Source organism: Aethalodelphis obliquidens, unplaced genomic scaffold (genome assembly GCF_003676395.1).
Source record: "Aethalodelphis obliquidens isolate GAN/ISIS:26980383/991018 unplaced genomic scaffold, ASM367639v1 scaffold19, whole genome shotgun sequence".
In the NCBI taxonomy this organism is placed as follows: Eukaryota; Metazoa; Chordata; class Mammalia; order Artiodactyla; family Delphinidae; genus Aethalodelphis; species Aethalodelphis obliquidens.
In genome coordinates, this window is record NW_020837963.1 from 25,309,942 (window position 1) to 25,337,744 (window position 27,803).

General features: G+C 42.9%; 1 protein-coding gene across 2 annotated transcripts; it reads right to left on the reverse strand.

Moving 5' to 3' along the window:
• Positions 1 to 469: 469 nt before the first annotated feature.
• CYB5A (cytochrome b5 type A) lies at positions 470 to 27,803 on the reverse strand. 2 transcript variants are annotated; one of them, XR_003435303.1, is made up of 6 exons: positions 27,561 to 27,803; positions 9,066 to 9,194; positions 7,282 to 7,311; positions 4,863 to 4,886; positions 3,565 to 3,599; positions 1,753 to 1,831 (listed from the first exon to the last, which is right to left on the reverse strand). XR_003435303.1 is itself a non-coding variant. In XM_027118759.1 (5 exons), the coding sequence occupies exons 1-5, from the start codon at positions 27,687 to 27,689 to the stop codon at positions 1,750 to 1,752; spliced, it is 405 nt and encodes a 134-aa protein (XP_026974560.1). In that variant the 5' UTR covers positions 27,690 to 27,801; the 3' UTR covers positions 470 to 1,749. The 2 variants fall into 2 exon arrangements, 1 of the variants encoding a protein (XP_026974560.1); XM_027118759.1 differs by lacking the exon at positions 4,863 to 4,886 and having other exon boundaries at positions 470 to 1,831; positions 27,561 to 27,801.

The following is a 27,803-nucleotide window of genomic DNA, read 5'->3' on the forward strand; positions in this document are numbered from 1 at the left end:
TGCAAACATTCACTGCACGTGTGGGCCAGGCAGAGGAGTGCAAGCTTGGTGGTCATTTCATTCCAAGCTTCACAGGAACCTGCAGAGCCCCTATCTATGGCGCGGTGGGGTGGGGGAGTGGGAGAGGGCAGATGCAGAAATGCTCACCAGGGCACTAATTTCTTGCCTTAATCCCTTTGGTTATACTGTTTATTTCCAGACACACCCTTCATAATGATGCTGAAAACCACGCCCGGAGCAGTGAACCGACTGCTCTCCTATCTTAGTGGAACTCGACATGGATATCCTTGATACGGTAGCACCAAAGAGCAGAGTGAAGGTCCCACAGTCATTTTTATTTAGCTACTGACCTATCCATGATTACACAGTCACGACAGCATGTTACAGCAGAGCCTGCTGACTCGTCTGTCGATGTATCAAAACGCAGAGGGATGTGTCGGGCACTTCAAGTCCATTACAAGAGGCATGATTTTGTTCCAGGCTTATGTTTATTAAAATCTAAACAAAGGATTCCTCTGCAAGGTATTTTCCCATGTGATAGAGACAGCTGCCCCACTGCCCTCCTACATTCGCTCTAACTTCCACTGACAAAAAAGGCAGAGGGTAATACATGTCATTGATTATAAAAATCTATGCTCTGTAATTTAAACAAATTCCTTTCCAACGTGTTTAGTTATTTCTGAAGAACTCCATGGCTCGTCAGTCGGCGAGCAGGCCAATGGACAATCATTGCTAACTACCAAGTACTTCGAGTCTATAAATTCAGCTCTCAAGTTTCGACATTTAAAGAAAAAAGCACTGGGCAGAGAATAATAAACAAAGACGGGATGACTGAATCAGTCCACTCAATCAGTCCACACCAGAGTTCTTCATGGCCCATCACCAGAGCTAAATTTCTTCAAAAATCAGATTCCAAATGTCCCACAATCTCTTTCACATGTGTGTTTTTACAAATTAGGGAATCAACATTTCTTTACAGGAGCACATAAACAGTTTTCACCTCTGCAGGAGGAGTCTGTAAAACCTGAGAACCTGTATAGCTGAGAATCTCTTCGGAATGACATGTTTAAGCTGAGAGAATGGACGGTGGTAATGTTCTCTCATGGTTCACAGTCTTTTGTTGATGTTGCTGGTGTTTTTAATCAAAGAAAAGATGGAGTATCTTTTCTAGGTCTTGCAGGCCACTTTCTCTTTTTATCATCTATATGATTGTTCAAGTGGAACAATTATTAGAAATCTTTAAGCTGTTATTTCTGGGCCTTCCTTAATTTCCTTTAAAAAAAAAAACTACATTGGAAACATTCAATACCTGATTATTCAATTAGATGAAGCAGCACAAGAAGAGATCCAAGGACATCCCTGCTCACATCAGACAGACAACTTGGATCTGAAAGATTAGCCAATTAAATGACCGCCAAATAATCAGATTCCAAACATTAAAGACAATTACATATCAAACAGACAGCCAAACATGGTGGTATGTTTTAAAGGATTGTGCCCACAATAAGCAAATGACATAGTGGTGGAACATCAAAACAAAGCTGATGGATAAAAAGGCACGTTCTAAACGCTCAGGAGCAGAAAGGACAGTTCTTTTTGTTTGTTTTGTGTCTAATGCAGGAGGAAAGGAAAACAGGTGTATTCAAATCATTTTCAGGTGCAGGGTTCTGTCAGTTGAAGCAGTTAACGGTGGCTTCTTTCTCCCCAGACCAAAGCAGTCTTTTCTTCCATTGGCTTCTGAGAACGTGTTTAGTGTTCCGATGTGTAGAAGTGATACATCAAGGCTACAACCAGTGCTGAGATGGCTGGGATCACCCAATTGGTCCACCAGCTGGAAAGAAACAGCAGTGATGCTTGCATGGTGTTCGAAGGAGGGCACTCAAAACTGTGCTCCTTCTCTCTACCATGAAAGTCACCATGGCATGTTTTTATTACCTCTCTAACTTTTTTGGATGAAAAGGTAACTGAATTGCTGAAAGTGCAGTGAGTACAACACATGTCCTGGTATACTGGCAACTGGTCTGTCCTTCCAGCCTTATAAGAAAACTAATGTCCTCCCAGTTCCATTTACATCTGTTTCTATGTACTTATACAAAGAGCTATGAATCACTCCCCCAACAGATGCCATCTAGAACTAGTGACTTATCAAAAAGACACCAACTCTGGGTTACATATCACAAGTTCACGAAAGTGAATATTCCTAGCAGGTTTTATTCTAGATACATCCGTAAGTGAAGAATTGAAAATGGCACTGAACTGAGAAACAGAAGACAAAGGTTCTCATTTCAAGAGAGCCGTCAGCAAGCTGTATAGCCAAGGGCAAATCACGTCCCCTGAGCATAAAGTTAAGGAGTTTGAAGCATGGGATTACTACGGTTGCTACTAGCACCACAGCTCAACATTCTGTGATTTTGTTTTGAAAATCTACTCTTTACATGTGTGTAGTAGGTTTAACGTGTTAATAAACAACATGCCCAAATTACTTAATTTGTGGTGTAAATTCACAAAAATCCCTAATTTACACATTGTTCGGTCCTGATGCATAGAATTTTTGATCTACTATAAATGACAGATGATATCAGGGGCAGGGTTAGGAAGATCTTCAATACAGATTTGAACCTATAATTTCTTAGAAAACAGAAATTAATGTATAGGTTTCAGAATCTGAATAAAGAGCCGGTAACAGCTACGTATACATATATTTTCTGTCATAAACTTTCTACCCTTTAATATTCTTCACATATCAACCCATTCAAAGATCAAGTTCAAAATAAAGATTTAAATTGCAAAAGGATTATAAGTGTAATTTGGTAGGTTTTCAGTTTCCATTTAGAAGGAGACTGACATTTCAGGGGAAAGCAAGAGGAAATAAGGAAATACTGCAGGGAATGTACCAGAACACTGACAGCCTGGGGGCAGCAAAATTTGACAGGGTGAAATTAATAAGCAGGACTGTGTAGCTTTGAGCTTGAGTCCCCAAAAATGTATATAATGGCAATTAAACAAGTCAGGATGGTAGAGCTGCCAAAAATGTCATTATGATCTTAAACTATAATAAAGCAATCTAGTCCTTAGAACAAGTGATTCATGCTACACTGGATTACTGCATTCGATTTTAAGACCAACCTAAAAAAGGGACAAGGGAAAACTGAGCCATGCTTAGGGAGGTATAATCATGACAATTTAAGAAACTGACCACATATCAAATGAGGAAGGAAATGAGGAATGTCCGCCTGGAGATTAAAAGATTGCCCAGGTCACAGGACTGCCACGGGGGAACAGGAGACTACATTTGTTCTGTTCCTTAAGGTAGATGCAGCTGGAGGGTGAGATCTGGGGTCGCTCTAAAGTGTCCATGGTCGGAGCTGTCAGACAGTTGAGGAGGGAAGGCCCTGGGTAGTCTGGGTGCTAAGGGGAGATGACCCCTGGCCTGTCCACTGAGAGGCACACGGCGGGAGCCGGAGCAACAGAGGCGCCTCGGATGAGGGGAGAGGCCCCCAGTCCAACTCTGATTTTAGGAGCCTTCTGATCACAATAATGCTTTTAAAGAAAACTACCACATACCTGGAATTAGAATCAATAGTAGTAATAAGAGTTTCCTGAAACACAAGAGAAAAAGTAAAGTAAGTTAAGGGGAACATCTAAACATTTATTCAATTGACTAAAACCTGTTTTAAAACAAGATCACAGGGCTTCCCTGGCGGCGCAGTGGTTGAGAGTCCGCCTGCCGATGCAGGGGACGTGGGTTCGTGCCCTGGTCCGGGAAGATCCCACGTGCCGCGGAGCGGCTGGGCCCGTGAGCCATGGCCGCTGAGCCTGCGCGTCCGGAGCCTGTGCTCCTCAACGGGAGAGGCTACAGCAGTGAGAGGCCCGCGTACCGCAAGAAAAAAAAAAAAAACAAGATCACAATAGTTTATTCAATTCATCCTTCTTATTCAGTGCATTCTTCAAAAACAGTTGAAAGGGAAAATTATATCATAAACTTCTCACCTGAATACCTAATTTCACCATTTTTTCAGAAGAAAAAAATTAGATAATTTGAAAGAAAATGTTAAAAATTAATAGGCTACCTAAAATATTCTGCACATCTAAATACTTTAACATAGAAACCGAACACAGGTATCATTTATACATATACAGAACCTATCATTATCTTTAAAGTTTCATTATCTTTGTTTCATTTTTCAAGTGCATGAATGAAATGTTCAATAAAAACATCAGTTATTTCATCAAATCTCATACGAAGTAAAAGTGTACCCAGATTATATAAAAAGACATGTCAACCAAAAAGAAAAAATAAGAAGTATCACTTAAATTATAACAGTCTGGACCACCTTTCCTGGCCTTCTTTAACTCTGTCAAGAAGGCTCTAAAAAGACACTGGAGGCGTCACAGGCTGACTTCACACTGTCACCCACCAAGAAACCTTCAAATGCCGCGGTCTTTCAGTTACAGCCTGTATCACTTTCCAGCACTTTCTGAGTGGGGTCCTTCCTGTCAGTACCATGAAAATGAACTATGGATGGCTCTAGGAAGATGCATACTTCCCCAAACAGTGGGGTAACTAAGGCCTAATGAAATGTAAGCTTTTTCGGGCTTAAAAACTTGTTAAGAAGCATTCTTTTGAAGCGCCACACCAGCAAAAGTATTAGTGCTTCAAAGAAAGGTAGCCAGAAATAAGGCAGCTTCACAGAGTTCTATCTCTGTAGTTTCCCAAAACACAGGTAAAAAACCATTAGCAAAACAATCAGCGATTTGCAGTGAGGCAAAGCTACACACAGCAAGGCGAGTTAAAGACATTCCCATGGAAAGGCAGAAACCTTCCAGGAAGAGCAGGCAAAGCAGTTGTGAGACCCACCAACCTGGTAACATGGCCTTTAAGATTCCTGACACAGGAGGAGGGAAAAAAATAGTCATTTAAAAGAAAACTTCACAGTTATTATCTTTTTAAGCAATATTAAATCTTAGAGACTACAAAATGTATCCATAACTACTGCAAGATTAGGTTTCAAATTTTGCATAGATGAATAAAATTAATAAGGATTATTAGAAGTAACTGGACAATGAGAAAATATTATTTAGCTATTAGAGACATATAAAGAAAGACATAATCAGTTCTGAAACAAATACAACAGTTCATTTAAGGTAAAATGTTATTGTCACACTAGACAGCTAAGCCTGAAATAGTAAACAGAAGGCAAACACGGATCTGTTATTTTGTTATACCGAGCACATGCATTTCACCAAACATGCTGACAACTCGGCATGGAAACTTGGCTGGCTTGCCTTCCACTACTAGTGCATCGTCACCGCCAGCAACAACAATGATCCTCTAAAGAGCTGAACTGTAAAAGACAATATGCATTTTTGATTGCTTATTATCTGTTAGGCTCTTAACCCAGGGATGCTTAAGAGTTAAGGCAAGTTTGAATTAGCACTTGGGCCACAGTTGGGTTTTGGTATGTAACTAACAAATTTGTCAGAACAGGGAAAAAAGACTCTGGTCTTTATTACAGGCTGTGCCTCCTGTTCACTCCGTGACCTTGAGGGGTTCAATTTCAAGTAGGAAAAGGTTAACAACGAAATCAGTACATGATAAGCTCTCAATAAAAGCATGCAAAGCCCACTGAGCTTTTGCAAATCAAAGTCACCTCATTTATAACTTCATCTCACTTAGCCTATTTCTTCACTGGAAGGCTTTCCTAAAAATACTGCTGATGGAGTGATGCCTTTGATGCGAAGGCTAGAGCCTACGGAGGCATGAGAGACTTGCAACTGCCAAGCCTTAAGTGGGTGCTAGCAGTGGGTCTGCAGTGTGTGACCTTGAACAAGGTCAAAGCCTGAAACAAGGTTGAGTTTCATTGCCTTCACCTTCCCTAGAAGGTCCAGGAATTCCCCCGTGATATCACGAGAACCAAATCAATTCACTAACATAGCAATGTTTTGAAAACTGCAACCACAAAATCCTATCAGTAGGTATTGCCACTAATGATATCGTCCATGTCAAATTGATAGATCTGGATTTGCTAACTTAAAAATGTGTCTCTGTGTCTACAAATATCTTAACTTGGCAGCTTCACCGTTTCCCTTTGGGCAGGTTCAAGCTAATAATCTTTGGTGCAGATTCCTTCACAATTTGAGTATCTCCAGCAGACAAAAATTCAGACCACAGTGTACATTTATCAGACTGGAGATAGATGGAATGGTTATAAGACACACTCAACAAGGAACACTCTCTTCTGATAAACTAGAAGCACAGAAAAGATAAATCTAGGAAAGTGGTCATGTATTTTCTTTCACTGTGTCTGCTTATGGCCTCTAAGAAAAATAGCAAGTTCCTGTCCCATATTCCTCCAGTTCTGCTCTAAAGTCAGCAAAGTCACATATGTTCTAAAGGAAGAGTCTGTCTCTCAGAAGTAAAACAGTTACGTAGGAGATCTTAGCTCTAATTGGTGCTTGCTTTCTGCTGGTAGGAATCGTGGTTCAGGACATGGCTGGACCTACATTAGTTCCAAGTTCAGGTAACAAGCCTTAGCAAATCCTTGTTTTACTACAGCTGAATGATATGCACCAAGCTTACTAACATACTGAACACCTAATGGGAAAAATTACACTTTTTCCCTGACAGACTTTAGAGAAAAAGCAAAAAACTTCATGTATCACAGAATTTCAACAGTCCAAAAAGGAGCCTCAAAAAAGGTACTAAGTCATCTAAGTGAGGTGATCAGTTCAGAGAGAAGGGCTAGTGAACCAGGGCATAAGAGTAGCACTACTAGAATTATTTTCCTTCCTTAAGGAAAAATACATCAAAAAGTTCTTTAATTAGCATTAAATTCAACCAACAAATATTTACTGAACACCTACTATGTCCCAGAGACGTGAAGATGAAGAAGACATAGGTAGTGTCCTTAAAGGTTTAAGTATTAAGACCTCTGCTCAGATTTTAAGTTCTCTGAAAAGAAGGCTTATGTCAAATCTTTCGGATCAGAAGCACAATGCTACTTATAAAAAGTAGCTCTTCAAAAGGTATCTGTTGATAATTATGGTGAAAAAGTTATTTTAAGTATTGAGAGTCTTGTGACGAGAATATACAAGCTATCCTAATGAAATATACTGAACGGCCTAAAGAAACAAAAAATTTTGCTGAGACAACAGGGTACATATTCATCTAACCTAGAAAGACCTAAGCTGGCCTCAGGTAAATAAATGCCCTCCAGTTTGACAGGTATGAAATACAGTGCAGATAACTATAGCTGAGATACTGGAGATGGTCACACTTACCGAAGGCTTGGTTATCTTTGACCTGTCATCCTGCAATTAAGAAAAAAAAAAGTAAGGTCCATTATGAAAGGAAAAACATCTGTAAAACTACCATTTCCAAAGTACTCGCTTTTATTGAGTTTTAAAAAAAAATTATTATTCAGTAATTAGCACTTTAGGTTCCATCTAGGTTATCAAATACACAGTTTGATCCATCTGACTGCAAAAATTAATAGCAGATTAAGTGCCTATACTTATTTCGATCTAGCGTTCCAAAGTTTAAAATAGCATGATAGTCATATTTATATGCTGATCTGTATATATATTTATGATCTGTAATTCAGGGAGCAGCTGAGACCTACTTAGATTCTTCCCTTCTATCCTCTGAAATTCACTTTGAGGTGGGTGGGTGGGGTAGGGTGTGTGTGTGTGTGTGTGTGTGTGTGTGTGTGTGTGTGTGTGTGTGTAATTTGTGTGGTATCCTCATTATAGGGTTATAATCTACTCCCTAAAGGGTGATCACAGGTGAGGCAGAAATGCTGCAGTCACAGCCTGAAATCCCACCTGCTCTACCCTCACAAGCTTTGGAATGGAAAGAATAAGGACAGGATGGAACATTTTAAGGGAAGGCCTTTCCAATTACCATACAACTATTTCGCTTTGGTGACATATGAAGATAAAGATGAAAATATGTGGATGAATAAACCTTCCTGATAAATGAAGCTTCCTTTCTCAAAGTACCATCTCCCACCACCAAAAAAAACACGTCTCACTCGACGGAAACTGCTCTAAAACAGATTTCCTACCTTCAGGCTTCCCCAAAGAGCCTACTTCAACCTTTCCTTTATTCACAGTCACTACAAGAAGCATCAATCAGACGCAACAGAACTTTTTGTATGGCTGTTTTTCATATGGTTTCTAGGTGTGCTCACTGGGGTTGAGGCTATTTGCTATGTTTTTTTCTTGTTGGAGCCTGCTTCTAGGAGCACCTCCACCCCTTCAGGTTGGCCACTGGTAACGTGCCCAGAGCTGGGGGAGGAGAAAGGAAGGCACTGGCTCTGAGGAGAGGTCCAGGGTCTCTCTAGAGGTGAGAGGGATCTACCTGTCTGCTCCAGATTCCAAGTTTGCACATCTCCAAGTTTGCAGCTATATTCCTGATAACTTTGGTTGACAGATGAGTGAAGTTATAAATGTACATTTTAAAATGCTGCCGAAGGGCCTAAATTCCTATTACAGCCCTGGGTTTACATAAAAGCCAAAACAAGCCTACGTTTCTGCAAAATCAGTCCATGGATTGCCACCAAAGATGATGTTCTCAAAGGTCTCAGGTAGAGTGACAAGGTTGAGGACCATGTGTGGGTTTTACAGAAGGCAGAGTTTATTCATTTAACATAGCTGATTTTTTTTTAATTTCTAAATCATTTTTTAGAATTTAAATATCCTCAAACTAATGAAAGTAGAAAGGAGTTTCTTAAGAAAAATATTCTGGTCAAAGAAGAAAGAAAGACAAAATAACCCTACTCTGGGTCACTACCCCCACCTTCTAAAATCTGCTGCTCAGGGAAACTTCAGAGTCTGAGACGCACCGTCCCCAGGACGTGACCCTGGAGTGAGAGGATTCTAAGTGCTGGTGAAAAGTGCAACCAGGGAAATACAAAGAAATTTCTGGTCAATTTATTTCTAAAGTCAGGAGGAACTGTTTTTTGCTTTTCTCCTTTTTAAATTTTGTGATATGCAAGTCTACAGATTCGAGTAAGGTCAACCCACAGCCTTAAAGAGAAACAAGGCCCCCAAAAGGTGCTTACTGGATGCAGCTCTCCAATGATAAACGTTTTGGACAATTCTCGAGCATCTGTAGAGTGTCCGACATCCTCAAAGTTTTCAGTAGCATCACCTCCAGCTTGTTCCCTTAAGACTTCTTCCCCACCAGGGTGCTGTTTGAAGGACAGAGAGAAAAATGAGTATGTTTTCCAGGCAAATGAGTTAAAAGGAAGTGGCCAGTTTACTTAACCAAATAGGCTACTCCAGAAGCCACAGATGACAATGTGGCAATATAAACCATTCATAACCTGGGTGAAAACGATTCCTTTGTATCCAATTTCCTACTTGAAAGTGTAGACAAACTTTCTCCAATAGTAAGACATTTATTTCCCAGTTATTCACATGACAATAAAACCATTAGGCACACATTTTTCATCCTTTGGGAATGTCCTCTTTGCTTTTCCATAAAGCTCTCAAAATCTCAAAAAGCTTTTCTCAGTGTTTACCCAATCTACATCTTGAACGTATTTCCACACTTATTTAAAAGCCTTCCACTGGGGCACAGAATATGAGTCCACTTAAACATGGGAAGCCGCCCTGGAGGTACAGGCTGTTGACTGGCTCACTCTGAAAGCCAGCTTGAAGCTTCCTGATGCATCTCCAAGGCCGTGGCAATGACAAATGTGGTTTGTTAATTCTCGAACAGTCTGTTTATTCTTAGGCACAGCCTGACAGGCACAGAAGCAACAACGTGGGAGACACAAAATGACTAACTTATGCAGCACCCACAAATTATGCAAATTCACAGATTGTTGTTTCTTCTGTGTGGGTGGCTTCATTCATGAGTTCCTTAACTTTTGGGTCCTGTTAAAGATATGTGACCATAGACAAGTCTCCCAAATTAAATCATTATTTTCCAGTTACAGCCTATCTTCAAAGGAAAATTTCAAATGAGGTTAAAAACATAGATTGGGGCTTCCCTGCTGGCGCAGTGGTTGAGAATCCACCTGCCGATGCAGGGGACATGGGTTCATGCCCTGGTCCGGGAAGATCCCACATGCCGCGGAGCGGCTGGGCCCGTGAGCCATGGCCGCTGAGCCTGCGCGTCTGGAGCCTGTGCTCTGCAACGGGAGAGGCCACAGCAGTGAGAGGCCCGCATACCGCAAAAAAAAAAAACAAAAAACAAAAACACAGATTGGCCTTTTGTAAACAATCAGAAAATTATACAAGTTTTAAAAATATAGAATTTTGGGACTTCCTTGGTGGAGCAGTGGTTAAGAATCCGCCTTCCAATGCAGGGGACATGGGTTCGAGCCCTGTTCCAGGAAGATCCCACATGCCACGGAGCATCTAAGACTGTGCGCCACAACTACTGAGCCTGCGCTCTAGAGCCTGCATGCCACAACTACTGAGCCCACGCGCCACAACTACTGAAGCCTGCACGCCTAGAGCCCGTGCTCTGCAACAAGAGAAGCCACTGCAATGAGAAGCCCCGCACACCGCAACGAAGAGTAGCCCCCGCTCGCCACAACTAGAGAAAGCCCGCACGCAGCAATGAAGACCCAACACAGCCAAAAATAAATAAATAAAATAAATTTATTTTATATGTGTGTATATATATATATATATAATTTTATCTTTAAAGTGCTAAACTGAAGAAAGTAAACATTCTACTTCATAGACCGTAACACAATAGTCTTCACCTAAAACAAAAGGACAACTTCTCAACTTAATTTCTCATCAAGCACAGGAAACAAAGAAGTATGTGTCTACATGTATGTATGCACACATGCATTGCATGTGCAAGTGTGTATGCATTATGCATATGTGTATGCATGCACATATGTAACCATTTATGATTCAGACCCTGCCTAAACCATTTATAAGGCAGTTTTCTTTTTTTTATATAAGGCAGTTTTCTAAGGAAAAAATAGAGAATGAGAGAAACATCTTGGGTTATATTGGTTTGAATGACCACTGTTTAGGAAAAAATATAGAATAAATGAATTGATGCTAAAATACATTTGCTCTACTTTTTAAGATTCTTTTGGATTTTTTTAAACAATTAGTAAGGAAACAAAGCCTAAAAATTGATTTTTGGAAAAAAATAATTCAAGTCTTGGTAAGACAATAAATATGGGACTGGCTAGTTATGTGCAGGGAGAGGCAAACAGAGACACACTGCCAAGGAAATCAAGTCTAAATCATGATGGTGTGGAACTCCACAATTCATCTTGTCACTGTCCTCACTCTTGTGACTAAGTTCATGCTGCCGTTTTAATAAGCAACCATCACATTTGAAGACTAAAAGAAATGCCCTTCTTTACCTGCTGGCGCCCGAAAGTGACAAAGAAAGAAAACTGGGAACGCTGGTGTTGGCGCCGTCTTGGTTATTCCCAGAGATGGTCTATGTCTCCCATTTCTTTCCAGAAACTCTCAGAGAACATACTACTATCTTTGGGGCAGGTTATAGAATTTGGGGTAGCCCAAAGAAAAGGCAAGGCTTTGAAAAAGGAAAGTGATATAAGAACAGGCATGCAAAGCAAAATTATCTGAGGATTTTCTGAAAGATTAAGGAAAAGACCAAAATGCCTAGTTACAGGCAGGCAAGATTAGAGGTAACAAAAAAGAGTCTGACGGGGCTTCGCTGGTGGCGCAGTGGTTGAGAGTCCGCCTGCCGATGCAGGGGATACGGGTTTGTGCCCCGGTAAGGGAAGATCCCACATGCCGTGGAGCAGCTGGGCCCGTGAGCCATGGCCGCTGAGCCTGCGCGTCCGGAGCCTGTGCTCCGCAGCTGGAGAGGCCACAACAGTGAGAGGCCCGCGTACCGCAAAAAAAAAAAAGAGTCTGAGACAAATTTTGGTGAAGTCTGTATCAGAAATCTGTCCTGGTAAAGGGTCACTCGCTAGGACCTCCACTCATCCCACCGTGTGCAGGCAGTCAGCCGCTGTAGAGCCCAGAGAGAAAGAAAGACTGGAGGGAACGTCAGCAGTGACGGTAGGAGGACCCAGGAAGGACAGAACCGGCGGCAGCCATGACAAAACAAGACATTCCCACTGGAATTGTCCTTCTAACAAAAAATCTCCCATTTTTCCAGAGGAAGATTCCATTTTCCATGTGCATAATTCCTTGTCTGCTTCTGTGAAATCTCTACTTATTATAAGGTCCCCAAGTACCACCTTGCGCTGATAACATATGAGAATCTCCAGATACAAACTAGGGAATACCAATAAAATAACTGGAAATAGCTTTCATTTTTTACATCTTTTTGTATATAAGGGTTATTTGCAAGCAAATAAACAGGAAATAGATTTTAAAAGATGAAACATTGGCATAATCCATAATTCAGAAGACATCAACTGTCACAATCTCTACCCATTCCTAAGAACACTTTCAGAAAGACGTGGTAAATTCTTGTGGTATAAAGAGAATGGTGGCTACCAGGTCCTGGAATTACAACTGGCTTTCTACTGCTCACAGCATAAATGCTTTCAGCGATGCTGGCACAGTGGATCTCTTCTCCTTCAAATGTTTTCTTCACGTGGCTTCCAGTACAACAGGCTCTCCTAGTTTCCCTTCAACTTTATTTCCCCTCCTGATCTTCTCCGAGTCTCAACCCCAGCGCTCAGTCCTTGGCGCTCTCCCATTCCACCTGTACTAGCTCTCCTGGTGATCTTACCTGGTCTCCGACCCAGAATATCACCTGTTCTCTAGCGAGTGCAGTTCATTAGGCTTCCTTTGAGCTCCAGACTTCTCCCACATGCAACAGCCTACTTACCTGTTCACTCAATGTCTAATGAGCATCCTGAACATAACATAACCAAAACTGAACGTTTTACTTTGTCCCCAGATACACTCCTTCCCAGTTTTTCTATTCTCAGTGAATGTTGCCACCATGCATACAGTTGCTGCAGCCAAAAACTAGAAATCAAACTTCATTCCTCTTTCCTTCTCACTGCCATCCATCAGCAAATCCAGCTGGTTATCTTCACAACATATTCAGAAGCTAACCACCTCTCCCCATTTCCAATGCTACCACCTTAAGACCAAACCAGCATCTCCTGAATGGACAACCACAGCTGACCCCTAACGGGTCTCCTGCTTCTTCTCCATCCTTCCCACAATCGACTGTGCTTACTCCATCATGCCTGTTACCTGTTTACCTGTTACCTCTCTCGCTTCCACTATGACCAGCTACCCTGGACTAAGCTAACATCTGAGGATTATCAGAACCCCTACATTTGCCTCTGTGTGGAATGCTCTTCTCCCAAACCTTGATGAGATTTCGTCTGTCCCCTCATTTATCCCTGCTCACATGTCAGCTTTTCAGAGCCCTTCGCTGAGTTGCCCATCCAGAAGGGCCTACCCCGTCCTCACACCACGGTCTCTATCCCCTCCCTGCTCTTTCCTTCACAGCACCTAGAACTCCTGAAGCTCTATTTTGTCAATCATTTGTAAGATTTATGAGGACAGAGGCCTTTGTCTGTCTTACTCATCCCTGCTGCCCAATACCTAGTTCAATGCCTGGCACATGGCAGATACAAAGAAATATTTGTAAGCAAGTTTGGATAAATAAAGGAGATATGCACAGCTGATTACACATTGGTCTTAGAACTAGTATATACAACTGGTTAAGTGACTGACAACAACTTTCCCATTCCAACTATTCTAGTTCACACCCCTTTCCTTCTCCTGAACTATAATAGTTCTTACCATTCAGAAACCATATAATTTCATAATCAATTTTGTTTAATTCATTTAATCCAAATATTTATGAATACTATGTGCAAAGCATCGCCTGGGACACACAAAAGTACATGAAAAATAGACATAATTTGATCCTGAAAAAGCATACAATTAATTTGAGGTTAAAGAAGAAAAACACAGATATAGCCTCATAGTTTTGACTATTCATGTGTGACCCACGGCAGTGATTGCCACCATTCTATCTTCCAGGTCACTTACCCATTCTTCTGCCTCAGTTATTCTGCTACTGATTCCTTCTAGTGTATTTTTCATTTCACTTATTGCATTGTTCATCTCTGTTGGTTTGTTAATTCTTCCAGGTCTTTGTTAAACATTTCTTGCATCTTCTCGATCTTTGCCTCCATTCTTTTTCCAAGGTCCTGGATCATCTTCACTATCATTATTCTGCATTCTTTTTCTGGAAGGTTGCCTATCTCCACTTCATTTAGTTGTTTTTCTGGGGTTTTACCTTGTTCCTTCATCTGGGACATAATCCTCTGCCTTTTCATTTTGTCTATCTCTCTGTGATTGTGTCTGCCCTCTGGTGGATGAGGCTATCTAAGAGGCTTGTGCAAGCTTCCTGATGGGAGGGACTGGTGGTGGGTAGAGCTGAAATATGCATGGCATACTTGGGGCAACTGAAGAGACGAGTGTGAATAAAGTAAAACACGTGAGGCTGTGTGATGGCTTACTTCACATGTCAACTTGAGGTGAAACTTGATTTCTGGGAGGTGTTTCTAGATGAGATTAGCATTTGGATCAGTGGACTCAGTGGAGGAGATGGCCCTGCTCAATGTGGGTGGGCACTATCCAATCCATTCAGAGCTTGAATAGAACAAAAGGTGGAGCAAGGAAGAATTCACCTGTTTCCCTGTATCATTATTTGAGTTGGGATATCTCATCTCTCCTTCCCCCGCCCTCAGCCTCCCATTGACTCCTCTGGTTCTCAGGCCTTCACACTCAGACAGTCACTCTACCAGCTCTCCTGGGTCTCCAGCTTGCAGATGGCAGACTGGGGGACTTCTCACCCTCCATAATCATGGGAGCCAATTCCTTATAATAAATCTCTTCATACATAAATATATATATGAAATATGTATGAGTATCTCCTATAGGTTCTATTTCTCTGGAGAATCCTAACACAGGCTGGATGGTTAGAAGGACCAAACCATTAGGGCCCTGAGAGCCAGTGTGAAGTGGAAGACACTGAGGATCACTGTGGGTTCCTGGAGAGCAGAGCGACCATGACAAAATGCCGGATGGACCTGTCATGGTTAGAACAGAGAGGCTCAAAATCCAGACAGGGAGAGCACCACTGCAGACATGCAGCAATCTGACCAGCATAGCAGCACAAACCCCTCTCTTTCCCTCTACCGGCCCACAGGCGCCAGCCTTAATAAGAAGCCCCTCTCGGCTTCCTGAAAGTCGGCTGCCCTCCACCTCACCTGTGAGCACAGCATCAAAAGCATAAAACTCAACTGGAGATCTTAACTCAAAAGGCTAGGCTACATGTTAAAACCCCAGAAGTTCAGAGTCTAAAAGAACCTTCAGAGACCCAATATCCTTAAATTCACGGATGGATAACCGGGAGTCCAGAGAAATTAAGCCCAACATCGCACTAACAGTTCATGGAGTAGCAGGACCAGAACACTGGGGTCTGACTTACAGTCCAACCTCCCCTCTCTTTTTTGAATGGGCAAATTAAATGGCCATTTTCATGTTTCTGAACAAAGTGACTTTAGATGCCTTAAAAATAAAGTTTCTTTGTACATATCTCTTTGGGGACTTTGTTGGGGAATCTCACTTCTAGACCCCAAGAAATGTTGTCATTTGCCCTGCCTTCCTGGGCCTTAATAACTAAGGACAATTCAAAGGATAGACATGCTTCTGTCTCAGGGCTCTGTCTGGCTACGAGGCTGTCCCAATAAAAAACCCAGAAGGGAATGCAGAACCACACTGCAGTATCGCAATACTCATCAGGTCAAAGCCATTCACTTCGAGGGCTTGCTTAACTAGGCAAAAACAAATGATAATAACAGAAAAACCCTTTCCACATAAATGTAATGTTATATGGACCCAAAGTCCACCAGTTCTGGAGTTTTAAATAGGATCTTTCAGTCCAAACACTTAACACTGCCAAAAAACAGTGGCACAAACAAGACTGTGCATAAACAATGACTAGGCAAAACCAATTTATCTAAAGAGATGATCTTCAATAGTTAAGCCAAAAATGAAAACAACTATTTGGAGTGCAATCAATTTATATAAAATTTAGAAAAAAATAACAAGACAGCCAAATGTTTCCTATCATTTCTAGACACTGTTTCTGATAAGGCAAAGGGTGATGGCCTTGAAGCTGTTTGGGTTCCCCAGACTTCTGTTCTGCTCTGCCCCCCTGTGGACTGGGCGAAGGGGCTGGAACCTGCGTCTGCACCGCCTCGGGGCTTTCTGCGCACCTTCTCTCTGAACCCTCAAAGCTTAGGGACCAGAGGCTCACAGGCATCATCTGAATTACTTCTCCTCATTTCACTCTGAAAATGATGCAATGAAACAAGGCCCATCTTTGCATTCCCGCTGCTGGCTTATGAGACCCACCCGCTCACTCAAACATCTGCCAAGTGCCACGCCAAGCTCTGTTGTTTCCAAGGTGGGTAAGTCATGGCCCTGCCCTCAGGGAGTTACACTCCAGTGACATGCGGACAAGTAAGAGCTAAACATAGTAAGCCCTAGGTGCAGAGCCACGGCACAACAGAGGGAAGGATGAGCTCTCCCAGAGCTGGAGGTGAGAAGCGGCCAGGGAGGGGTCGCTAAGGAGCGGGTGCTTAGACTCCGGTGTAAAAGGTACACTGGTGGTTCACCAGGTGAAAAGGGGTGGGGAAGGGTGTGTTCTATGCAAAGAAAATGGAGAACACAAAGGCCCGGAGACAGAGACACAATGGCACCCTGGAGGAACTGCAGGCACTGTAAATAACCGGATTTCACATGGATAAAAATGCACTGTTGATCACTTTTTTATTTGTTTTTGTTTGGGGGAGGCAATGAGAAAACAGAATCACGCATATGTCACCTCCCAATTGCTATCAATAACCCTTCCCCATATCACTCGACAAAATGTTAAAGCAGACCCCTCAGTATTTGGCCATAGCCCCTGCACCTTTGTTGCGGTTTGGTCTCCAGCTGTCTTGGCCTCCACGTCCAGGCAGCACTGTGTTACGGAAGAAGCCCAGGTTTGGAAGCAAAGGAAGCTGAATTCAAGATCCAGCTCTGCCACGTCTTAGCAGAGCAACCCAGGAAGGTAGCAGCTCTTCCTGAGCTTCCATTTCTCCATCATTAGATACCTCTCCCACTTAAACTACAGAGATTAGTGATATAACTAGTATAATACCTGGCACGTAATAGGTGTTCCATCAATATCAATTTCGTTCCCTTTCTTATTCAATACTGCACATTCAATACTGCCAGAAAGAACCTTGCACAGAACCTCACACAGCGCCTGGTCCCTGTAAACTGCTGAGGCCAAGTCCAGCACCAAACCCCAAACCCCAAGGGACCCCTTCTTTCCAGCCTGCCCTTCATCTTCAAGAGATTTCTGTGGATTTAATCAACTGGCTTGATCCTACTAAGCCACAGACCCAATGACAAGAGTTAATAGAAACAACATACCATAAGGACAAAGAACATTCGCTACATGAAATCATTCTTAAAGGTCATTAGGATGAGAACAGATAAGCAATGCAGCTGTGAGCTGGTAACTATCCTGCAGAGTGCTGTTATAGTGTTCTCTCCTTGAAAAGAAAGAGAAGAAAAATCATTCATGGTTACTTTTATTTTATTTTATATATATATATATATTTTTAATAAATTTATTTTTTTGGCCGTTGGGTCTTCATTTCTGTGCGAGGGCTTCCTCTAGTTGCGGCGAGCGGGGGCCACTCTTCATCGCGGTGCACGGGCCTCTCACTGTCGCGGCCTCTCTTGTTGCGGAGCACAGGCTCCAGACGTGCAGGCTCAGTAGCTGTTGCTCACGGGCCCAGTTGCTCCGCGGCATGTGGGATCTTCCCAGACCAGGGCTCGAACCCGTGTCCCCTGAATTGGCAGGCAGATTCTCAACCACTGTACCACCAGGGAAGCCCCATGGTTACTTTTAGAGTTGAGACAGTAAATGTTTGGCCCCAAATTTACCATGAATCAAAGATAATTTTGCATTTAGTCAGTGTGCCCTGACCAATATTTTTAATTCTACCATCACTAAACTTATATCATTAGGTTAAATAAGTGAGTTCACTGGAGACATAACAACTCCTGGGATCTCTGAAGGGAAGAGTAAGTCCCAGACTGAGAAGTAATGACCCTGGGGTAGAGGAAGGGGCAGGGACAGGTCTGCCTCCGAGGGACAAGAGCAGGGGACACCGAGGCCAGGAGAGTTAGAACACGCACTGCTTGCCTTGTGACCCAGCTCAACCCAACGCTCCTCATAAGAACAAGCAAAGCCACCAAAATTGAGGGCCCAGTGGAAGATAGGTTATGATCTAAGAGGGGCTATTCCTCTATCTACGCTAGGATCCATCTTAAGTTGGAATGGCCAAAAGATGAGAGGACAGGACAGGCTACAATTGAGACTGAAAAGGAGGATTGAGGGTGGAACCAGTCCTCCTCAATACCAAATCATTAGGCCTATTTTTCCTTTTATATCTAGTGTTAAGAATTAAAAAAATTGGCTAAAACAGGCAACTGGAGGCAGGAGAGAAATAAAACAAGCTGTCAGGAAATTACCCACGCTGGCCCAACAGCCATTCTGCATCGATTTTCTAATATTTTACACTCGTAAACTTTCACTTATTCATTCAATAACTATTTATTGAGTCTTTTCTATGTGCCAGCATTGTTCCAGGTGCTGGGATACTTCCTGCATTCACAGAGTCTACATTCCAGTGGAGGGAGACAGATAAGCAGTAAACGTGAGAAATAGGTTACATGGCATGTCAGAAGGTGACATGTGCTACAGGAAAAAGAAACACCAGAGCAGGGTGGTGGGCCCAGAATGCAGGGGCTGGGGGGTGACCAGTTGTAAACGGGGTTCAGGAGAGGCCTCGTTGAGACAGCGAAGGAGTGAGCATGCTGCTATCTGGGGGATAACCTTCCAGCGCAAAGGGTTATATGGTGGATGGCTTCCTGGCACGTTAATAAAAGAGCAAGGGCATCAGCATGCATGACGCAGGACGTGCCAGAAGGCGGTGGGACCTTGTAGCTGCCTTACAGGCTTGGCTTTAACCACGAAAGAGAGGGAGCTGATGAATGTGTTTTTTTGTTTTAACTCTTTATATTGAAAAGAGCTGCAGAGAGGTGCCATGTGCCCATCACTCAGATTCCTTCAATGGGCAACATTTTCCATAACTGTAATGCATCGTCAACACCAGCAAATATCTTAAATAGGAGTCACTAGACTGACTTAGAGTAGTTGTGTGCACTTGTGTGTCTGTCTGGTGTATCTCTGTGTCCTGGTCTGTGGCACTTTCCCACATGCAGGTTCACAGAACACAGGACCATTCTGCCACCACAAAGGCGCTCCCCCTCCTGCCCCTTTGCAGTCCCCCTCCCCCGCCACCTATCATCTGTTCTTCACTTCTGTGACCTCGTCATTCTGAGAATGTCACAGAAATGGAAGCACACTGTGTGCAATCTTTTGAGACTGTCTTTTTTCACTTAGCGTAATACCCTTGACACCCAGTCAGGTTGCTTTATTCCCTTTTTACTGCTGAGTTGTCTTCCCTCTACACATGTACCAGTCTCACCAGGGACCCACTGAGGAACATGTTGAGTTGTTTCCAGTTCGGGGCTTTACAAATAAAGCTGCCAGCCCAACAGCCACTCTGTATCAATTGTCTGATATTGTTTACACTTACAAACTTTTATTCAATCAATCAATATTGAGTCCTCTCTCTGTGACAGCATTGTTCTAGTTGCTGGGATTTGCGTACAGGCTTTTATGTGGACATAAACTTTCATTTCTCTAGGACAAATGTCAAGGAGTGCTACTGCTGGGTCATACGGTAAGTCTATGTTTAGCTTTTTAAAACAGGTAGATTGATTTCCAGAGTGTCTGTACCATTCTGCATTCTCACCAGCAATGCATGACCAATTCAGCATTTCTACATCCTCACCAGAATTTGGGTTATCAGTAATTTTTATTCTAACAAGTATGTTATAGTATCTCACTGTGGTTTTAATTTGCACTTCCTTAGCAGCTAATGATGTTGGACATCTTTTCATGTATTCATTTGCCATTCATATATCTTCTTGGAAGAAATGTCTATTCAAGTCTTTTTCCCATTTTCTATTTGGATTATTTGTTTCCTTATTGTTGAGATTAGAAAATTCTTTATATATTCTGGATATAAGTCCTTTGTCAAATATGAGATTAGAGAAAGTTTTCTAGTCAATGGCCCCGTCATTTCATTCTATTAACAGGATCTTTTAAAGAACAGAGTTTTTAATTTTTATGAAGTCCAATTTATCCACTTTTTCTTATATGGATCATGCTTCTGCTGTTGTGTCTAAGATCTTTGCCTAATCCTAAGTCTCTTCAAAATTTTATATTTAGATCTATGATCTACTTGGGGTTAATTTTTATATAAAGTGTGAGGTTTGGGTCAAGATTTATATTTTTGACTACTGTTGTCCAATTGTTCCAGAACCATTTGTTGAAAAGGCTGTCCTTCCTCCATCAAATTGCTTTTGCATCTCTGTCAAAAGTCAGAAGTACCTGCATGAGTCTACTTCTGGTTTCTCTACTCTGTTCCATTGATCTACGTATTCGTCTCTTTGCCAGGACCACGCTTTCTTGATTACTGCAGCTATATCCAAAGTCTTAAATTGGGTGGTGTCATTAGCCACTGAAGGGTTTGAATAGGAAAGTGATAGGATCTGACATCTTAAAATAGCACTCTACTACCAAAAATACACAGTCAGGGGTGAGGGTCACCAGGCTGGAGGTGATGGTGCTTGGAGCAGGGAGCCGGCATAGAGGGAGAAAGATTAGTTGGATTCTGACTCCTTTATAAAAGTTGAGCCCACAGAATGTTCTGGGGGATTCAGTGTGGGTGTGAGAGAGACAGAAGGATCAGACATGACCCCAGGGTTTTCGACCTGAGCAAATGGATGGAAGTGTCATCACTGAGATAGGGAAGGTGGCAGCAAGATGTGTGAGGGAAGGTCAGTTCAGTCTTCAACACGTTGTGTCTGAGAGGCATGTTAGAGATCTGAGTGGAGATGCGAAGTGAGTTGCGGATACGAGAATCCTGAGTGTAGGAGAGACATCTTTGTGACCTGGAGATAGAAATCCAGGAGCTGTCAGCACATTTAAAGTTGTGACACTGGATGAGACGGCTGAGGGAAAGTGGAAAACACTGGGCCCCAGGGCCTCCGACACTGCAGGATGAGACAGAACATCCCCCTTTCTGGTAGAAGACATTGGGCGGCGACCTGAAGAGGGTGGTGAAAGGAGGGCACGCCAGGCAGAAGGAAAACTGCACAAAGGTCTTAAGGCAGAAACAAGCCTGACTTGTTAGGGACACAGAAAGGTGTGGAGGGCAAGGCAACAGTGTTACCAGCTGAGGTGGGAGAGGAAGGAAGGGGCCAGATCACACAGAGTTTGTTACACCGGGAGAGAGATGGCATTTTATTCTAAATGCATTGGGAAGCCATGGAAAGGGACTAAGCAGAGAAATGACAGTCTGTTTCTACAAAATGAAGTTTTTTATGTTCTTCTAGAAATCACATTCTTTAACACAATAACAACATACATTACCTGAATTGAAAACTCATAAATCAACAACCAATGTGATGGAACCACTGAAATCCTGAAGACTATGTCAGGAAAGGGGCTCTGAAGAGGAAGACAGCCTAACAACTAGAGCCACAAGAAAGGAAGGTGAAGACGGACGACGGTGTGAAGGAAGGAGGGAGAGACCCTTCCTGAGGCCCCCAGGAACCACATGTAGGTGAGACAGGGGACTTTGGCAGACAAGCAAACACAGTACCACCCACAGCTCAGAGGGCAGGACCGAAATCAGCGAGGGGGTGGGAAGGAGAGGGCAGGGGATTAGCTAAATCCACAGAAGGATTTCATCAGAGCAGTAACCTCATCAGATTTCCATTCAGAACAAGCCCTTCCAGGCCAGTTATTTAAGAGGCCTTTAGAAAACAACATTTAACCTCTGCACGCATGCCCAACAATCTTTCTTGAATGAAATAATACAGATTCTTAAAATCATGCAGATGTCATCTGTGTTAGGAACAAATGGCATCCTTGAAGACTCCTTCAGAACTTTCTCTACTTAAAAACTCCCCATGGGCAACTGGAATGGCTGTTTTCTCCACCTTCTAGAAGGCAACACAGTAAAACGACAGCAGATGGAAAGAAAAGCACATTTTAGCCCTTTGACCTTCCAAAGGTTTTCTTTTTATTCTTTCACAACTTCCCTTTACTTTCTCCCTGGTTCCTATGGAGAACCCTGGATATGGGGGTGGGGGGGGAAATCTCAAAGCAAATAACAGCAGCTGTGTACCAACTGGATGTCTGTTTTCTTTTAAAGCTGTACTAGTTATCTTAGGTCCCCTGCCCTAGTCACAGAGTTAGTGTTTTCCACTTTCCCTCGGCCATCTCATCCAGTGTCACAACTTTAAATGTGCTCACAGCTCCTGGATTTTTTCAACATATAAATTCTCACATTCACCATTGTGAGATGAGGCTCTGATGCCTATTTACCCAAGATGCCTGAACCACCTTTACCACCAAGGATCCCTTTACATTTTCCTCCTATGGATTTCATATTTTCTGAGGTTTATTTACCAAACTATGTATGTTAAATAATAATAACTTTTCCATTTCACACTCATCAAAGACATATTTGCAACTGCAGTTTTATAGTAGTATAAGACTCAGGATATTATCAAACTTCCTTGAAAAAAACAAAGGCACTTGGGATTTTAGCACTAAAAATATGACAGTCCTACCAACAGTAAAGATGTGGGGTCCTCTGTGTTTTTCAAAATTAAGGACACTGAGTTTCAAGCACCCACACTCTCCTCCTGGCTCCCCAGGGCACTGAGGTCCCCCAGGCTTGGAACCACTCGTCTCTGCAAAGCAGGCAGCCATGTTCAAGGAAAACAACAAAAAGTAAGTCCTTAAAACAAAACCTGCTACAGAGAATACTGCCTAAGACTCAAAAGGCAAAAGTGAGTCAGAAGCCAACAGCTTTGTAAGGCAGAATGCTGTTAAAGAACATCTAAGATGCAGATACAGAGCATCAGAATCCCAAGATCACCAGAAAAAGTTCTACAGAAACAAGTTTCCATTTTGATCATGTAAAGGAGGACAACTTGACACAAAATATTATGCTTTATAGTATTTTTCAGGAAGGTGTCTATTTCACAAATTAAACATGTAAAGACTTGAACTGAAAGCAAGTTAATATTACTGCCATCAATTATGTGATATTCTCTTCTCATGTTCCACAGCACTCATAAGACCTGAATAAATGCTACTGCCCAACTCACAGAAAGGGAAAAGCAAACCATTTTTCTCCCTGGCCCCAAATGCCTGCATTTTCATTCAAAGTTCTACAGTCGTTAACCTTGCTAATGATATAATCAGAAATGACAAGACTCAAATTCACAAATATAAGTTCAAAATCTATAACTCAGAATTGAAAAACAAAACCCACCTACTTCAAAATACATAGGCAGGGACTTCCCTGGTGGCACAGTGGTTAAGAATCCGCCTTCCAATGCAGGAGAAACAGGTTCGATCCCCGGTCCGGGAAGATCCCACATGCCACAGGGCAACTAAGCCCATGCGCCACAATTAGTGAGCCTGCACTCTAGAGCCCACGAGCCACAACTACTGAGCCCACATGCCACAACTACTGAAGCCCACGTGCCTAGAGCCCGTGCTCCACAACAAGAGAAGCCACCGCAATGAGAAGCCCGCGCAGCGCAATGAAGAGTAGCCCCCGCTTGCCACAACTAGAGAAAGCCCACGCGCAGCAACAAAGACCCAACGCAGCCAAAAATAAATAAATAAAATAAATAAATTTTCAAAAAATACGTAAGCAACAAGGCTCATAATCTCATAGATCAGTATCAGATAGTAACTGAACACCTGCTGCTATTGAGATTGCCAGTAATAAGGAGCCAATCTTCCCTCTCAGGTGTCTACCCTTCTCTGGAAAACAAAACAGCTTTATAAGGCTATTATTTCAGGAGATGGAGCTCACTGCACAACTTAGAAACTTCACTTGTGTTCTTGCCCAGAGGGTATAATTTTTATAATGCTCTCCTGTTTCAACATCACCTGCCAGATTTTCACCTTCACCTAAAATCTCATGTTAGCACTCAGCTGCATATGGTGCTACAGAAAGAAAGCCACACCCCATGCTGACCTGTACAGGTATAGGAGTTTGCATTTACTGTGAAGACCATACACCTGCCATTGTGTTATATGTTTAACCGCATTATTTTGTTTCTTATCATAACCCCTCAAAGTTGGCACTATTGTCATCCTCCCATTTTACGTTAAATAAGGCATATGAGGCATAGAGAGCATAGGCACAGACTAGGACCCCCTTCTATCCATCACAGTATATACTGTCTCAACATGAATACAGACATGCATATAGATCTATGATATATACGGAGATCTAGCCCATAATGAAAGTTCACTATTTAGAGGTAGGAAGGCAAAAAACAAACAAAAACCTTCTTTCATATTTGGGTAAGTTAGGGAAAGTAGAATCTTCTTTAGTTACCACGCAAAGGCTTCATGAATTTCTGGAGCTTTTAAATGATGGAAGAAAGGGGGCAGGGCAAGGGGGGAGAAACATATCTTCTGGGCTCCTTTCTCTGTTTCAAAAGAAGGGATGAGAGAAATAGCACTGCCCTAACAACGGAACAGGAGGAATCTAGGAAGAAGTGAAAATTCTGGCAGAGCGCCCTGCAGGTCTCTGAAGGAGATGTGTGTTGAAGATGCAGTAAGCCGCTGGCAGGGAATCCTAGGATGGCTAAGCTGGGGCAGGAAGCCAAAGCCTAGGACACTGCATTAATCAGAGATGGTCACAAAAAGTGAAAACAGTAAATAGAACATATGTCTCCTAAAAGTAGAATCAGACGCTCTGGGAAGGCTGGCACCGCCGATGACCAGCTAGAACAGGCTGCAGGGAGCCTCCTCCTCGCTGCATACCTTCATCCTTCTGATCGGTCCCATTTCACAATGTCAGCCACTGTCCTGTTCTACCTTAATCCAGACCAGCTCTGGGAGCCGGTCTGTCACTGCTGATGTTAGGCCCTACTCACCAGAGTTGATGCCTGACGCCTCACACGGCCACTCCGGGTCCACTCCCCACCGCTGAACTAGACTCTGGCTGATACAGCACAGCTTTGTGTGTAATCCCTGCCCATGCATTGTTTTCTGTGTTATTCCTGCTTCCTCAAACGGAAACTTCGGAGAATAGAACTGATATCTCTTCCTCTCGAGTTCCACAGTCTCCACTATAAGAACTCAGCAGATACAGGATCACTGATCAAAAGGAAGGGCGTGAGTGAGTACCAGAGTGCAGTGGTGTCACAGATAGGCTATTCTGGGGAGTTTCTACCAAGAAGCAATTAAGTTTAGTTTATAGGAACCGCTGTAAACTTGTTTTTATGTATCTCACTATAAACAGTAGTTTTGAGTTATCTTGCTGTAAGTATTAGTTATCAAATATTAGTGATAAACTCGACTCATCGCATTTTTCTTGAGAGATGTTCTCCCCAATCTACTTTTAAAGAAAGAGTATTGAAAACTGAGTGAAAAATAAAGGAATTTGCTGTCAGCTAATTCACCCATTGAACAGCTGGTTTGCATCTCTTCCCCTTTCGCTTAGAAAACCTTGTGCAATTCCTTTTCTGCCTCATAAGAATGAAATGTAAATGGTTTATAGTAAAGCTTAATCATCTTCTCTTCCTTATCTCCTGAGAAATGTACCCATAAAAGTTATGCAAAATATATCTTAGGGCAGTGATTCTTGACTAGCAGTGACTTTGTTGTCCCCAAGGGGACATTTGGTAATAGTTGGAGACATTTTTGGTTGTCACAACGGGGGGAGGGTGTGATACTGGCATCTGGTCGGGGGAGACCATAGAGGCCCCCTGTACAACACAATGAATAGGACAGACCCCACAAAAAAGAAAGAAAAAAATGGCAAAGCTTCATAACATAAAATATCCTATTATTTTATAAATGCTATTCTTTTTTATAGACACAAATAAAGAAAGCACACAATGGATCTTAAAATTCTACAATTACATATACCATGGGAAGGGGGAAGGAACAGTTTTAAGCAGACATCTGGTATCAATTAGACCTGACCTTATGATGCAGGATTACTAGTTCAAGAATCTCTAATAGCAAATAAGCTCTGTAGTTCAGCAGAAGGAACAGGACAGATCAGATCTGACCCCCTACTATAAACCACTCTTAACCAGATCAGGACACTATTTTATCTTCTGGCACATCACCTGAGGACAATTTAACAGTAATATATCTTACTAATAACCATCAACTTCAATCTTTAAAAAAATTATTTTTTAAAACATTCTCTACAAAACCAATGTCCTTTGATATAAATTGTGATCCAGCTCAGACCAGGCCTCTATCTTCATTTTCCTCACAAACTATGTAGAAAATTCCCATCACTAAGCATTCCTGTCTATTGTCTGGGGAAATGAAGGAGAGTAAGTGTTACATGAAGATTTATGACTGAAACTCCCCCACAGTGATATAACACAGCCAGAGGCAGCAAAGAAAAACTCCTTAGAATTTATTGCAAAAATTATAATCAACGCAAAGAATCTCATCAAAGAAATGTTTTCCTCAAAGTTAAGCAAAGTTACTTTACAATTCCCAAAGCGGCTTAAGGATGAAGTCGCACTGGCATTTTTCACTTCTCTGTCCCTCCCCCTTGCTCCTCATCAAAGCCACACACATACCCCCACGCTCACTCGCAGGAGTCCACTACTGTACCTCACCGAAGTCGTCACTGGATACCTTAAATATCACTGGGCGCCCTCTAGGTGAACAGCGGGTGGGTGGGCGTGGATGGTGGGGTGGGCTTGTGGATGCCAGGGGGAGAGCCGGCGCAGACCACACCTGGACCTCCGAACTCAAGGTCCCCTCTTGTGGGATCCCACAGCTCTCAAGGTGGGTGGTCTCCAACCGGCTCCAATTAGGAATCCACTCCAGGAATAATAAGTGGGACGACCCCTGTCCTAGATGAAGACCTGGTCTATGCACACTCAAGGATAAAAAGGATCTTCAAAAATCCTTCCGTAGTTGCGCTCTCTCTTAGGAAGACAGCTCCAGATGAGATTTTGTTTCCCACGAAGTGCGAAGTGGTGCTCTCCTACATGCCCGCGAAGGGTCTCGGGAGACAGCTTCTGCCCTACAAGGGCTGCTAAATTGGTTCACCTGGTCGCGGCAGTGGCTTATGCACCTCCAGGTGTGAACACGCGGGCGCGCAGCCTCAGGTGTACAAACTCGGGGTCCGCTCCCAGGTGTACAGACTCAGGGGGTGCACACACAAGTATGCAGACGCGGGGAGCAGCTCCCAGGTGTGCAAAGCCGGGTGCGCACGCACTGGTTAACACACTCAGGTGCGCACATAGAGCCGGGCAGGTCAATCCCACCACGCTGCAAACGACAAGTCTCGACAGGGAACCCCCAAACTCCAGTCGGCATCCTGCCTCCACCAACTCACCTCCTCCAAAAATTTGGTCAAATCGTACACCTTGTAATGCAGGATCAACCAGGTGCTCTTGCTGTGGTTGTGCTTCTGGATCTCTTCCAGGGTATAGTACTTCACGGCTTTGTCGGACTCCTCTGCCATTTCGGAACGCGGCGAGCCTCAGGCCCTAAAACTAGCAGCGCAGCCGGGCGGAGTTCAACCGGCGTCTCCGCTAACTTACCCCGGGACATTCCCCACGGCGCTACTCAGCGCCTG

Coding starts and splice junctions, on each gene's coding strand:
- CYB5A (XM_027118759.1), bottom strand. CDS start 27,689: ATGGCAGAGGAGTCCGACAAAGCCGTGAAGTACTATACCCTGGAAGAG. Junction 9,195..27,560: donor TGACCAAATTTTTGGAGGAG/GTGAGTTGGTGG, acceptor TCCTTCAAACAG/CACCCTGGTGGGGAAGAAGT. Junction 3,600..7,281: donor CAAAGATAACCAAGCCTTCG/GTAAGTGTGACC, acceptor CTTGTGTTTCAG/GAAACTCTTATTACTACTAT.